This window comes from Lagenorhynchus albirostris, chromosome 1, assembly GCF_949774975.1.
Source record: "Lagenorhynchus albirostris chromosome 1, mLagAlb1.1, whole genome shotgun sequence".
NCBI lineage: Eukaryota > Metazoa > Chordata > Mammalia > Artiodactyla > Delphinidae > Lagenorhynchus > Lagenorhynchus albirostris.
Window position 1 is genome coordinate 73,429,260 of NC_083095.1, and position 14,292 is coordinate 73,443,551.

The 14,292-nt window shown below is 42.1% G+C and overlaps 1 protein-coding gene across 2 annotated transcripts; it reads right to left on the reverse strand.

Annotated features, from left to right (window-relative positions):
• Positions 1–2,035: 2,035 nt before the first annotated feature.
• LOC132530695 (cathepsin G-like) lies at positions 2,036–9,507 on the reverse strand. Of its 2 annotated transcripts, none has more exons than XM_060168038.1 (7): positions 9,325–9,507; positions 6,720–7,070; positions 6,123–6,238; positions 5,238–5,385; positions 4,655–4,790; positions 4,252–4,506; positions 2,036–2,268 (listed from the first exon to the last, which is right to left on the reverse strand). In XM_060168038.1, exons 3-7 carry the CDS (start codon positions 6,175–6,177, stop codon positions 2,110–2,112), a joined length of 753 nt encoding a protein of 250 aa, XP_060024021.1. In that variant the 5' UTR covers positions 6,178–6,238; positions 6,720–7,070; positions 9,325–9,507; the 3' UTR covers positions 2,036–2,109. The 2 variants fall into 2 exon arrangements, with proteins under 2 accessions (XP_060024021.1, XP_060024014.1); XM_060168031.1 differs by lacking the exon at positions 2,036–2,268 and adding an exon at positions 3,549–3,804.
• Positions 9,508–14,292: the final 4,785 nt, after the last annotated feature.

Consider the following 14,292-nt stretch of genomic DNA (forward strand, 5'->3'; position numbering starts at 1 on the left):
GGGCCTCTGTTCTTGTTTTCAAGGAAAGAAGAGCCCCAGTTAAAAGTGACTGCCCCCACCTGGGCATCCCCCTCTGGCCTTTCTATAAAACTCACTGTATTGAGAAGAATGGGGATGCAGAGGAAATATTTGCGGAATTGCCTCCAGAAACCACATCCCTCGTCCTGACCCTCAGTGGAGCCACTCCCTAGAGTGGAGGATGGAATCTTCATTGCCTGACAGGTGAGTTCGGCATGAGGCTTGAGAACACTCAACTTGTGGCTTGGTCTAGGAGGTCCCAGCCTTAGGCTCTGAGGAGAATTTCCACAAGAGAGGATACAGAGATTCCAGAAGAAACTCAGGTTAGTCAAACACTATCAATTTACTGAGACGTACGGATGACTGGAAAGCCCCAAGGAGAGAGATTTCATTTCAAAGAAACAGATGGGATGATCACTTGGTCCCGTGATACAAATAGATCTAAGAGCAGCAGGCTGAATGGCCCTATGGCCAGAGGGACTGGAAGAGAATACAGTTGAAGAACAGAACATTCTGATTGAGAGAATGCTGGCTGGGAGTTGGGAGACCAGGGTCCAGTTCCTGTGGAGAACACGCCACATGGCTGTGTTGGTCACTACCTGGCCTCGTAGTTTTTAATGGTTAGTGTCTATCAGTGTATTTCAAAATTTTTCTTTCTACAGTCATGAATATTGTCCTTAACTAAAATTTGGACACATGCCAAATATTTAAAACAGATGCATAGCTCTGATTAAATGGTGTGGGGTGGAGGTTTGATCTCTTTCTTTTCTTTCCCTTCTAGGCAGTTCCACAATTTGAAAACCATGAGACATGATGAAACTCGATGGACAAACAGCTGGTCTACCAGAGCCATCCTGCAGACCATGGGGCACTTGCCGTTTTACCTGGTCTGGGTCTTTTGTCTGCATCAGGATGTGGGTTGTCTTTCCCCCCAGGGATTTGCTGTGGATCGTTTCCTCCTCCATGACGTTTTGGGCACCATGCTTCACAATTATTTGTGGTAGAAAAGGTGAGGTGGGTGCACTCCTACTGGCTTTCATTAGTCATCTGGTCTCTCCTTGCTTGGGAATTTGAAATCTCAGTGATGACTGTCATGCCAGCAAAGGCTTTCACTCTCCAGTGTCAATACCCGGAGGTGAGGTCATTCAGGCCATATCACAGGCTGGCTACGACTGAAACACATACTAACAGTCAACGTTGTAATTGTACACTCAAGCACTAACCCGGCAACTTTTCTGGATTGTTGAAATGATATAGAACTTTTCTATACACAAAACAGTGAATCACACTGTAGCCAGAGGAAATTATACTTCTGGAAATTCAGTAGAAACTTGAAAACATAATCATAAAAGGATATCAGTCTAATGGGTTTTTTAGTTGTTCTGGGGGTCATGCCAACTAAAACCTTGAAATGATTCATAATGTATTTGGAAGATTTCATCCACTTCTGAGAGTTTTTTCACATTTCTATAAGAAAGACATTTCCTTAGGCAGTCCTAGGCTGCCCTCTCTTCTCCAACCCGAGGTTCAGGTGGCTTTCCCCTGGGGCACCCACCATTTCCCAGACAAACTCAGACAACCATTATCAAGGTTACCAGACCTCACTTCTGTGATGTTGCTATAGTTATGACAAATCGCCAGTGGCTAGCTTCTCCTGGCTCTGACGCTCTGCCCCAGGGCACAGGCACCAGGCCTCTGGAGGACCTGAAGTCTGCCTGAGCTATGGGGTCAGGAGAGAAGTTCCCGGTGGGGTTTCTGTCCATGAGCTTGCCATGGTTTTGTGACTTTCCAGACAAGTCAGTAGGGTTTCCAAGGCACAGAGGTGGAAAGTGGAGAAAGAAAGTGGGAGGAGTTGTGCTCTTTTCCTCTAGTTTTTGGTGTGCAAAATGGTTTCTTGCCAAAGCTCTGCTGCTGCGGTTTACTTATCAGGGGAGGGTGCTGAGCTGTGAGAGGCGGTGGAAGTGGCTTCTGGGATGGTCATGAAGGGAATTGTCCTCTGGAGGTGAGCACGGTGAGGTCTGTAGAAACGTTTCTGGCAGGGCTGCTGGAGGCAGAGAGCTGCCTTGGAAGTGCTGACTGGCAGGGAGAGGCTTAGAGGAGAGTGGGTCTGCCCTGGGAGTTTCCTGGGGACTGAGTCCTGACCTGGGCGGTGCTCTGGGGCTCTAAGTAAATGTCACAGAGAGGAAGGGCTGGACGAGGGCTCTTCCACAGCTCTCTCCTCCCCCCTCCATCGTCAAGTATTCTTTCCACCTGCCAATGCAAACATTTAACAATGAGACTGTTTTCCCCCAGAACATACAAGCAAGAGAGAATTCCTATGGTTAGGTGGGAGCAAATATAGGAAAAATGACTGAGTAATTTCAAAGATGTATTATTGATTAAAATTTTGTTGATAAATGACTTACACTGAATGTTAGGCAAATGAGTTTCTGGCAAGAAATAGCTATAAAAGAATGATCAAATTTACCAAAGCATTTCTGCATATCAGTTGCTTTGACATGTGTTCAGTGATTATTCAAGATTATGGAAACTACAAAAATTCAGGTGGGAAATGTCACACTGCGAGGAGTAATTACCATTTTGATGAACAGAGAAGAACTTCCCAGCTGATTCTTTACAGTTACCTTGACGTGTTAAAAGCACGGTTTTAAACTATGTGACTTCAGAAATCTATTATTTGAATATAATATTGATGTATCAGTCATAAGCTAATCTTTAGTATAAAGTCAAGTTATTTTAGGCAACATACTGTATTGTATAATTTTAGAGTAACGAAACCAGAAGGAGACCCTCATCACATTGAAAATGAGAACATTGGTCTATAGTACAGTCAGGGCTGGTATGGGTAAAGGTTTCAGAAACTCTGGCTGTCCATAGACACTTGGGTAGCTCCCATCTCTTGGGCATTGTGAATAGCACAGCTTTGATATGGGTGTTTTGTTAGATATTTTTAAGAAAGTAAATTATTTTTTTTCGTCTAGTACTTGTATGGATTGATTTTTTTACATTTAGATCTTTGATCCCATCTGAGTGTTATTTCGGATTATGATGAGAAGTGTGGACCCAACTTTATCTTTTTTCCCCAGTGATTCTCTATTTTGTTTCAATGTCGTCTATTAAAAGTTAATTGTTTCTCAGTGATTTGAGAATTGTTAACCATGTGTTCAATTGGGCCTTGTATGGAATTTCAATCATCCCTTTGATCTGCCTGTCCTACCCATGCCAGCGGCACACAGTTTTGGGGTACACTTTAATACCTAAAGGAGAGTCTCTGGTAGGGTGGAGAATAAGGAGCCTTACTCTGGGAAGAGATAGGTCCTTCCATCACTCCCCAGAGCGGGTGGAGGGGAGATGGAGGAATGCATGGCTTGGAGGAGAGAAGAAGCTCACCCTGACTCCCAGGATGGGGGCGACGGGGATTCACTTGTCCTGGGGAAGAGACCCCATTTTCCTGGAGGAGCTCACACTCAGTCCTGGCACACATTTGCTGCGTATTGAATCATGTTTAATGAACAAATGAGGAATCGGTTATTTCCACTCTAGATGTGGATGTTTGTTAAGGCTCTGGGAACCGCCCTGGATCTGGGCTCTGCCCCAGAGAAGGGGAGTCAGCGACAGGGGGTGTCACTCCAGCCCCCACTCTTTGAAGCGTCTCATCGTTCTCCGTATCCAGGGCAGGAAGCTGGAAATCCTGGTGAAGACTGCTGGAGGAGTCCCAAACCTGTTTCCGTAGGAGACGATGCCCTGGGCCACGTTGTTACACACAAGAGGGCCACCGGAGTCCCCCTGTGGGCAACCAGAGGAAGGGACACTAAGCCGGGCCTCCATTCTCCAGGCCTCCCCCCTCCTGAGGCCCTATGGCCCTCCCTCAGAGAAAACAGGCGTGGGTGGGCTCCTTCCACTGCTGGCTGTGTGTGAGATGGGAGGCGGAGGGGCAGCAGAAGTCGAGCTTCTGGATTTTTCCATCACTGGGCTTCAGCCCTGGCTATGGTTATTCTCCAGAACAACCCAGGCCAAGGTACCTTCACCGGCCCCAGGAAAACGCTGCACATGTACGCCCTGTGTCTGGTGCACCTGCTATTCCCCCAGAGACCGGATTGACGGGGAAAAGTCCCCCACCTCACTCTGCTCTGGGCCCCAGACTGAGGCCATGGGGATGTAGTCTGTCCCCACTGCCCAGTCTGCCCACGTCCCTTTGTCTCGGACAGTGTCGGCAGATGCCCGTGGTCTTACTTGGAAGGCGGATTTCCTCTCTCTTGGGTCGCCCACACAAATCTGTGTTTGGCCAGTGTAGAACATGAAGCGTCTACTGCACTCCTCATTCCTCTGCACTGTCACCTGCACGTCTTGGAGCGTGTCTGTTCTCCTGTTCAGGCCGAGACGGCCCCAGCCGGCCACGGTGCACAGGGTCCCAGGACTCAGCTTGTCCTGGGTCTGCGGCAGAGCCACCGGCCTCACAGCTCGATTACGTCTGACTCTGCTTCTCAGCTGGCAGGAAGCATGCAGGCACTCAGGGACTGTCTATGCCATGCTCACCCCATGCCTACCACCACCCTGGGAGTCTGCTCGGCTTCCCCCTCCCTGGTCCCCCAAGCTGGGAGGGAGCCGCCCGGGTGAAGTACCAGAGGGTCGGTACCTGCAGTAACATGATGTCATTCTGGTTGTTCCGCTGATTGTACCCGGGGTGGGGGATGGCTCTGAGCACCGGTATGCGCTGCTGAGTCCTTTCCAACCTGCTGATGTTGTGGGCCCCCAGGATGACACTTATTTGTCTGCAAAGGAAAGGGAGCCTAGAAGTAGGTCTGAGCTGCAGGAACTGCACTCCCCGATGCAGGTCACGTGACAGCCCAGGGTGGCGAGACCTCAGCCAAGGGAGGTGGGGACAGGAGGGCTCTGGCACTGGGCTCTATGCCCTTGGTCTCCACAGCCTTGAGCTGTGGGTGGTAGGAAACTCAGTGACCTTATATTTGGCCTCCCCTACAATAAAAAAGGAGCTTGAATTCATATTTTGAGCCCCAATGCGTGCCTTCCATCTCCCCATCTTGCTCTTTTTGATCAGGTCCTCCTTTCTCCCCATTTACAATGGCCTGCTCCCTGCTCCCCAAGCCCTAGCGGCTCTTTTTCACCCCTTTATTGCTAGAACCCTGCTTTCAATGGTTCCTCTCATGAAATCTTCTGGACCTGCTCTGCTGGTGCCCAGAAGCCCCTTAGTGACTCACCTTCCCAAGCAGTGAGCTGCTGTCATCACAAAGTCTTCTCGCACCAGAAACCCCCCACAAGTGGTCAGACCCACTGGTCTCTGGATCTGAACATATGCCATGTAAGGGTGGGAATGGGGCCTGGCCTCTTGGCCTCCGATGATCTGCCCTGGAAGGAAGCATTAGGCACTTATCTCTGCACTGACAGGTGTGTGGGCTTCGGCTTGGTGGCTCCAGAAATGTTAGAAGATGGCGAGGCAGGAGAGGTGCTACACGGGCCGGAGAAGCTGGTGGTTCATGAGAACTGGGTCTGCAGGGCAGCAGCCTTGGGGGAGGCTCCAGGAGTCTGCAGGAAACGCTGCTGGCTCCCCATCCCAGCCTCAGCTCCCTCCCACCTCCCCAGAAGGCAAGGCCAGCTGCAGCCTCCCATAATGAGGAAGGTTCCTCTGCTGTGGGGATGGCAGATCCGGAGCCCTCTGAGCAGCCTCTCCCTGCAGTCCCGTGCTACTTTCTTCCTCAGGGAGTCTCCAGATCCCTGTGAGTCCAGCTCACGGCCAGCTCATGAATTTAAGGCTCTAAGGATGAGCCGGCGGGCCTGCTATTGCTGTATCTTTATCTCCTAGGCTCTGCCACAGGAGCTGCAGAATGAGTTCAGAGAGCATGTTTATATAGCAAGTAGTACGTGCCAGGACGACTCCAGGAATTTTATGTACACTGAGTCATTTAACTCTCATGTCAGCTCTCTGAGGTAGGCCTGACATAATTCCTGTTTTACAGATGATGGAGCTGAGGAACTCTGAACTCATACAAGCTGCCCAATGATACAGGGTTAGGGAGTGCCTGAGTGGTCTGGCTCCAGAGTCTATGGGATGGGGTTGGCCTCTGAGGATGGGGACGGTCACTCACCTGCCCTAGCCCTGGGAGGCAGGAGAAGGACCACCAGGAGCAGGAGTGGCTGCATCGTCCTGGGAAGTCTGCCCAGTCAGTTGCTGCTGGTCTTCCTCCTGCCAGACTTTGAGCCCCTGAAAGAGGAAGGAAGGGTGAGGGTGGGGGCTTGAGAATTTGCATTCCCATTCTCCTGCTGCTGTGCTAGGTTTCATCACCCGAGGCTGCCCAAGAGGCTTGCCAGTGATGTGGGGGAAGATAGTAACCCAAGGCTTCAGCGCAATATTCTGCACAGCTGCTGAGTCATTACTGGCCGTGGAAATGGGAACCCAGGGCAACAGGGATGGGGACAGGGTCACTGTGTCCCAGAACCTCAAACCCACCTAATTCAATAATCCCTACAAGCATCAAAGCTGGGAGCTCTCTATTTCCTCCTTCCTCTCCCTCATTGACTGGAGCCTGCATGTCTTCACCCTTTGGCCTTAGCCCCCTGTTGAGACCCTTGCTGCTCCCACTTCTTTCTAGAAGTTGTCATGCAGACTGAGTAGCTGTCTCTCCTGAGTGTGTGGAGGGCACTGCCAGAGAAAGGAAAGGGAAGAATGAGGCTCTGCCACTGACCATTATGCTCTCAGGTCTCTTGAGCCCCAGCAAACTCTCAGTGAAATCCTGACACTGTGGACGACTTCTGTTCTCCTGCTTCCTACTCAAGGCAAAGGCCTTTATGTCCCAGAAGTTTCTCTGCATGCAGAAAAGGCCTAGTGACTTGATTTTGTTGCAAGCCATCAGACCCTGGTGGAAAAACATCTCAAATCCTATTCATCCATGGTATAAGAGTCCCATCAACCTAATCCCATCTCTGCCCCGGGGGTGATAGCTCCGAAGAAGGAGGTACGTCACTGCTGTGCTCCCTGTAACACATGAAGAAGTGGACCCAGGCATTCATCACTGAGAGAAAGGCACGGCAGTGTCCTGCAGAGAAACACAAGGGGTTGTGAGACAGTTTTCACAATACTTCAAAGTTTCTCTGTTGGCATAGAAAGCACTACAATATAGTAAAATTTTTGCAAAAGTATCAGAATTGAAAGCTAATACAATTCTCAGTCTTTTATGGATTATGATAAGCCCACTTGAAAATGTTATAAAATTAAGGATCCTCTCCCTATATATAAATATACACAGGTTTAGCTTATTTTCAGAGCTGCCAAGAACTTAATCCTTCCTCTAATGCACGGTTTATGACTGCAACCTCATGAAATTTCTTCATGCATCTGAAAAGTAATATGCAGAAAACAGGGAAAAAGAAACGAAAATAGTATAACACCTTTATTAGTGCCTTAGCATCTGGGTAATTTTAATTTATTGTTAATTAAAGTTTTACAACACTTTATTTTATTTTAAAAACTTTAATGTAACTTTTTTACAAAGTAAAGGATAAAGAGTAGCATGCGAAGAAATGGGAGTCAAATATATATGCTCCCAATGATCTTAATAGAGATGTAGATAAGGGATTTCATTAACAGTGACTAGGATTTCATGCCCATCTTCCCACCAAAAACAACCGAAAGAAACCTGTTTAAAATGGCTAAAAACCTTAAAAGCCTTGAAGAAATGCAAATGTAGGAGTGAATACCAGGCCCAAACTGAAGGAATAATGGGTGTCCAGTTAGACAGTTACTACTGTTCTGTGGAAATTTGCTGAACCCACAAAATTCAAACTTCTGTTTTAATGAGCATATAAAGTGAGAGGTATAGAAAACAAAGAGGGAGGAGATATGGGGATATATGTATATGTATAGCTGATTCACTTTGTTATAAAGCAGAAACTAACACACCACTGTAAAGCAATTATACTCCAATAAAGATGTTAAAAAAATAAAAAATAAATAAAATTTAAAAAATAAAAGAAATTTAAAAAAAAACAAATCAAAGACCAAGACCCACACAAGCAGGTCTAGTCAAACCCTCCTCACAATAAGCTGGGAACTGAAAAGTTTACACACTCAAAGTAACAAAGAAGAGTTAATGGGCAAGTGCTTGCATGTAATTTCATGAAAGATGGAAATAGTACTGGACTTTCATGGACTCTCATACCTTGAACTTCGATTAATGTTGTTATGGACTGTTTGCTAAAGTACCTGGCAAAATCAAATGCAAATGTAGAGGAAATTCACTTAATTCCAGTGTTTGAATTACACCTAAATATTGTTTTTCAAGTACAATGACAAACATATAGTCAAATATAAACAGATCAACAAGCAAGCAAAGATATAAGACACCATGACTAATAAACAATAGATAAGAGAAAAAATACTTTAATTATTGGGATAATACTATTAGTAAAATAAAATATAGATTGCAAAAAAAATTATGCTGAAATAAAAACAAGCTTTAAAAGCACTCCCATGTTATGTCATAATTCTAGTTATTACTTTAAAATGTATACCTCAGAAATTACTAAATTTCCTTGTCAATTGCATTATTATGAACTTTCACCAAATCTTTAACCATGGTCATTTTTAAGTCTTTTGTCATTTACAGACAGTTCTGGGTGTACTCGATGCTTTTGCAAATATGTTCCTATAAAAGGGTTTCATCTTCAAGGAATTCATAGAAAAGACTCTGAAAAGTACAGGTTTCTGGTAACTGACTATACTGCTGAACTGAATGAATAAGCATTTTCAGAACTCTAATGGAAAACTGATGAATTCATAAAAGTGCTAACAAAAGATCAAGATGAAAAAAAATTAATTACATGGGACTGAGTGAACTGATGAGGATGATTATAATTTTTGTGACTTTCTGTTTGAATAATAAAAAAAAAATCTCACAAGGACTCAGAGGCAAAAAATATACAAATCAATTTTTACTGCAAAGTAAAGGAGCTGTTCCAGTGGAGGATTCCTGGACTGAATGTCAATATTATGACATAGTGTGTTTCATGTTTGGTAATTGCAATCATTATTGCTTTTGTTGTGGTCATCCATTTACAATGCTTGCTGTCAGTTTATTTACCTCTTGTAAAAATAAAATACAGTGTGTGTGTGTGTGTGTGTGTGTGAAAAAAAAAAAAAGCACTCCGGGGAACATTAACCTTAAAAAAATGACATCTGAAAAAGACCTAAATACAACTTCTAAAAGTGAGAAATATGAAAACACCAAAATTAAAGTCACAGTGAATAAAGTTAATAACAGATTAGACAAAGATGAAAATAGAATTACTAACCTGAAATAGCTCAGAAAGAATTGTCAAGAATAGAGCACAGGGCTTCCCTGGTGGTGCAGTGATTGAGAGTCCGCCTGCCGATGCAGGGAACATGGGTTCGTGCCCCGGTCCAGGAGGATCCCACATGCTGCAGAGCGGCTGGGCCCGTGAGCCATGGCCGCTGGGCCTGCGCGTCCGGAGCCTGTGCTCCACAACGGGAGAGGCCACAGCGGTGAGAGGCCAGCATACCGCAAAAAAAAAAAAAAAATAGAGCACAGACAGGCATAAAGATAAAAATATAGAAAACAGTAGAATTAGAAGGTTGAACATATGTTGAATTAAAGTTCTAGAAGAAGAGAGAGAGAATGGGGGAGAAAAGTAATATATAGTGAGATAGTGGTTGAGATTTTGTTAAAACTGATGACAAAAATGCAGTTAGAGGTTAAAAAAATACCAATAAATCTCAAGCAGAATACAGAAGAGAAATCTATACCTAGAAATCAATATTATAAAGAAACAGCAGAAATCTTAAGGACGAGTAGAGTAAAATAGATTACACACTTTCAAATGAATGGCAGAGCAAAGGGAGAATTTTCAACAGCAGCAGTGAGTGGATGCTACTCAGGAAGAAATGTCTTCATAGTCATTTGAGAAGATTTTAAAGTACATCTTATAAATTGATTAGTAATGTTATAGAAGTTATGAATAGCTGATGAAAAAATGAACACATATAGAACATCTTACCCAACAAAGGCAGATTACACACTTTACAAGCACATATAGATGTTGACCATAGATTAGGCCATAGAGTAGGTCTCAAAAATGTTTAAAGGATTAAAATGATGCATCATTTTTCATAGACCACAATGAGTTTAAGTTAGAATTTCATAACAAGAATATGAGCAGAAAATCCTTATATTTTTAAAACTAACAAAATAGACTGCTAAATACAGAGGATCCTTGAACAACAGGCATTTGAAATGGACAGTTCCACTTACACATGGCTTTTTCTCAGTAGTAAACACTAGAGTACTACACTACCCATTGTTGGTAGCAAAACCACAGAACAGAGGACCAACTATAAGTTATACTTGGATTTTCCACTAGGTGAAGTGCCGATGCCCCTAAACTCCCACGCTGTTCAAGGGCCAAATGAATCATGAGTAAAAACATAATGGAAACAAAAAATGAGTTCAAAATGATTAATAATGATGAAAATAATTTATAGTAAAATTTGTTGAGTATATGTGAATAAAGATGAAACTTGACTATTTAACACTATACCTCAAATTAATTAATTTAAAGGTAAAAACTTAAAACTTTGGATATAGGAGAATTTCTTTATACATTTAACATTGGGAAAACAATTTTATACAAAATATACAAAGCACTAACCATCAATAATAATGCATAAATTGATCTACATTAAATGTTTGTTGTGTATATATGAATAAAGATGAAATTCTGATTACACAGGACACTTTTTTTGAATTATTGAATTTTATTTTATTTATTTTTTTATACTGCAGGTTATTAGTTATCCATTTAATACATATTAAGGTATATATGTCAATCCCAATCTCCCCATTCATCACACCACCAACCCCCGCCACCTTCCCCCCTTGGTGTCCATACGTTTGTTCTCTACATCTGTGTCTGAATTTCTGTCCTGCAAACCGGTCATCTGTACCATTTTTCTAGGTTCCATATATATGCGTTAATATACGATATTTGTTTTTCTCTTTCTGACTTACTTCACTCTGTCTGACAGTATCTAGATTCATCCACGTCTCTGCAAATGACCCAATTTCGTTCCTTTTTATGGCTGAGTCATATTCCATTGTATATATGTACCACATCTTCTTTATCCATTCGTCTGTCGATGGGCATTTAGGTTGCTTCCACGACCTGGCTATTGTAAATAGTGCTGCAATGAACGTTGGGGTGCATGTGTCTTTTTGAATTATGGTTTTCTCTGGGTATATGCCCAGGAGTGGGATTGCTGGGTCATATGGTAATTCTATTTGTAGTTTTTTAAGGAACCTCCATACAGTTCTCCATAGTGGCTGTATTAATTTACATTCCCACCAACAGTGCAAGAGGGTTCCCTTTTCTCCACACCCTCTCCAGCATTTGTTGTTTGCAGATTTTCTGATGATGCCCATTCTAACTGGTGTGAGGTGATACCTCATTGTAGTTTTGATTTGCATTTCCCTAACAATTAGTGATGTTGAGCAGCTTTTCATGTGCTTCTCGGCCATCTGTATGTCTCTTTTGGAGAAATGGCTATTTAGGTCTTTTGCCCATATTTGGATTAGGTTGTTTGTTTTTTTAATATTGAGCTGCATGATCAGTTTATATATTTTGGAGATCAATCCTTTGTCCGTTGATTCATTTGCAAATATTTTCTCCCATTCTGAGGGTTGTCTTTTCATCTTGTTTGTAGTTTCCTTTGCTTTGCAAAAGCTTTTAAATTTCATTAGGTACCATTTGTTTATTCTTGTTTTTATTTCCATTACACTAGGAGGTGGATCAAAAAAGATCTTGCTGTGATTTATGTCAAAGAGTGTTCTTCCTATGTTTCTCTCTAAGAGTTTTACAGTGTCCAGTCTTATGTTTAGGTCTCTAATCCATTTGGAGTTTATTTTTGTGTGTGGTGTTAGAGAGTGTTCTAATTTCATTCTTTTACATGTAGCTGTCCAGTTTTCCCAGCATCACTTACTGAAGAGGCTGGCTTTTCTCCACTGTATATCCTTGCCTCCTTTATCATAGATTAGTTGACCATAGGTGCGTGGGTTTATCTCTGGGCTTTCTATCCTGTTCCATTGATCTATGTTTCTGTTTTTGTGCCAGCACCATATTGTCTTGATTACTGTAGCTTTGTAGTATAGTCTGAAGTCAGGAAGTCTGATTCCTCCAGCTCCGTATTTTTCCCTCAAGACTGCTTTGGCTATTGGGTGTCTTTTGTGTCTCTATACAAATTATAAGGTTTTTGTTATAGTTCTGTAAAAAATGCTATTGATAATTTGATAGAGATTGCATTGAATCTGTAGATTGCTTGGGTAGTATAGTCATTTTCACAATATTGATTCGTTCAGTCCAAGAACATGGTATATCTCTCCATCTGTTTGTATCATCTTTAATTTCTTTCATCAGTGTCTTATACTTTTCTGCATACAGGTCTTTTGTCTCTTTAGGTAGGTTTATTCCTAGGTATTTTATTCTTTTTGTTGCAACGGTAAATAAGAGTGTTTCCTTAATTTCTCCTTCAGATTTTTCATCATTAGTGTATAGGAATGCAAGAGATTTCTGTGCATTAATTTTGTAACCTGCAACTTACCAAATTCATTGATTAGCTCTAGTAGTTTTCTGGAGGCATCTTTAGGGTTCTCTATGTAGAGTCTCATGTCATCTACAAACAGTGACAGTTTTACTTCTCCTTTTCCAATTTGTATTCCTTTTATTTCTTCTTCTTCTCTGATTGCCATGGCTAGGACTTCCAAAACTATGTTGAGTAATAGTGGTGAGAGTGAACATCCTTGTCTTGTTTCTGACAAGGAAGTAGAGGAAATACTTTCAGTTTTTCACCATTGAGAATGATGTTTGCTGTGGGTTTTTCATATATGGTCTTTATTATGTTGAGGTAGGTTCCCTCTATGCCCAATTTCTGGAGAGTTTTTATCATAAAAGGGTGTTGAATTGTGTCAAAAGCTTTTTCTGCATCTATTGAGATGATCATATGGTTTTTATTCTTCAATTTGTTAACGTGGTGTATCACATTGATTGATTTGTGTATATGGAAGAATCCTTGCATTCCTGGGATAAATCCCACTTGATCATGGTGTATGATCCTTTTAATGTGTTGTTGATTCAGTTTGCTAGTATTTTGTTGAGGATTTTTACTTCAATATTCATCAGTGATATTGGTCTGTAATTTTCTTTTTTTGTAGTATCTCTGTCTGGTTTTGGTGTCAGGTGATGGTGGCCTCAGAGAATGAGTTTGGGAGTGTTCCTTCCTCTGCAATTTTTTGGAAGAGTTTGGGAAGGATGGGTATTAGCTCTTCTGTAAATATCTGATGTGATTCACCTGTGAAGCCATCTGGTCCTGGGCTTTTGTTTGTTGGAAGAATTTTAATCACAGTGTCAATTTCATTACTTGTGATTGGTCTGTTCATATTTTCTATTTTTTCCTGGTTCCGTTTTGGAAGGTTATACTTTCTAAGGATTTGTCCATTTCTTCCAGGTTGTCAATTTTATTGGCATAGCATTGCTTGTAATAGTCTCTTAGGATGCTCTGTATTTCTGCAGTGTCTGTTGTAACTTCTCCTTTTTCATTTCTAATTTTATTGATTTGAGTCCTCTCCCTCTTTTTCTTGATGAGTCTGGCTAATGGTTTATCAATTTTGTTTATCTTCTCAAAGAACCAGCTTTTAGTTTTATTGATCTTTGCTATTTTCTTGGTTTCTGTTTCATTTATTTCTGCTCTGATCTTTATGATTTCTTTCCTTCTGCTGACTTTGGGTTTTGTTTGTTCTTCTTTCTCTAATTCCTTTAGGTGTAAGGTTAGATTGTTCATTTGAGATTTTTCTTATTTCTTGAGGTAGGCTTGTATCGCTGTAAACTTCCCTCTTAGAACTGCTTTTGCTGCATGCCATAGGTTTTGGATTGTCATGTTTTCATTGTCATTTGTCTCTAGGTATTTTTTGATTTCCTCTTTGATTTCTTCAGTGATCTCTTGGTTATTTAGTAACGTATTGTATAGCCTCTATGTGTTTGTGTTTTTTACTTTTTTTCCCCCTGTACTTGATTTCTAATCTCAAAGCATTGTGGTCAGAAACGATGCTTGATATGATTTCAGTTTTTTTTATTTAGTGACCCAAGATGTGGTCTATCCTGGAGAATGTTCCATGTGCACTTGAGAAAAAAGTGTAATCTGTTGTTATTGGATGGAATGTCCTATACATATTAATTAAATTTATCTGGTCTATT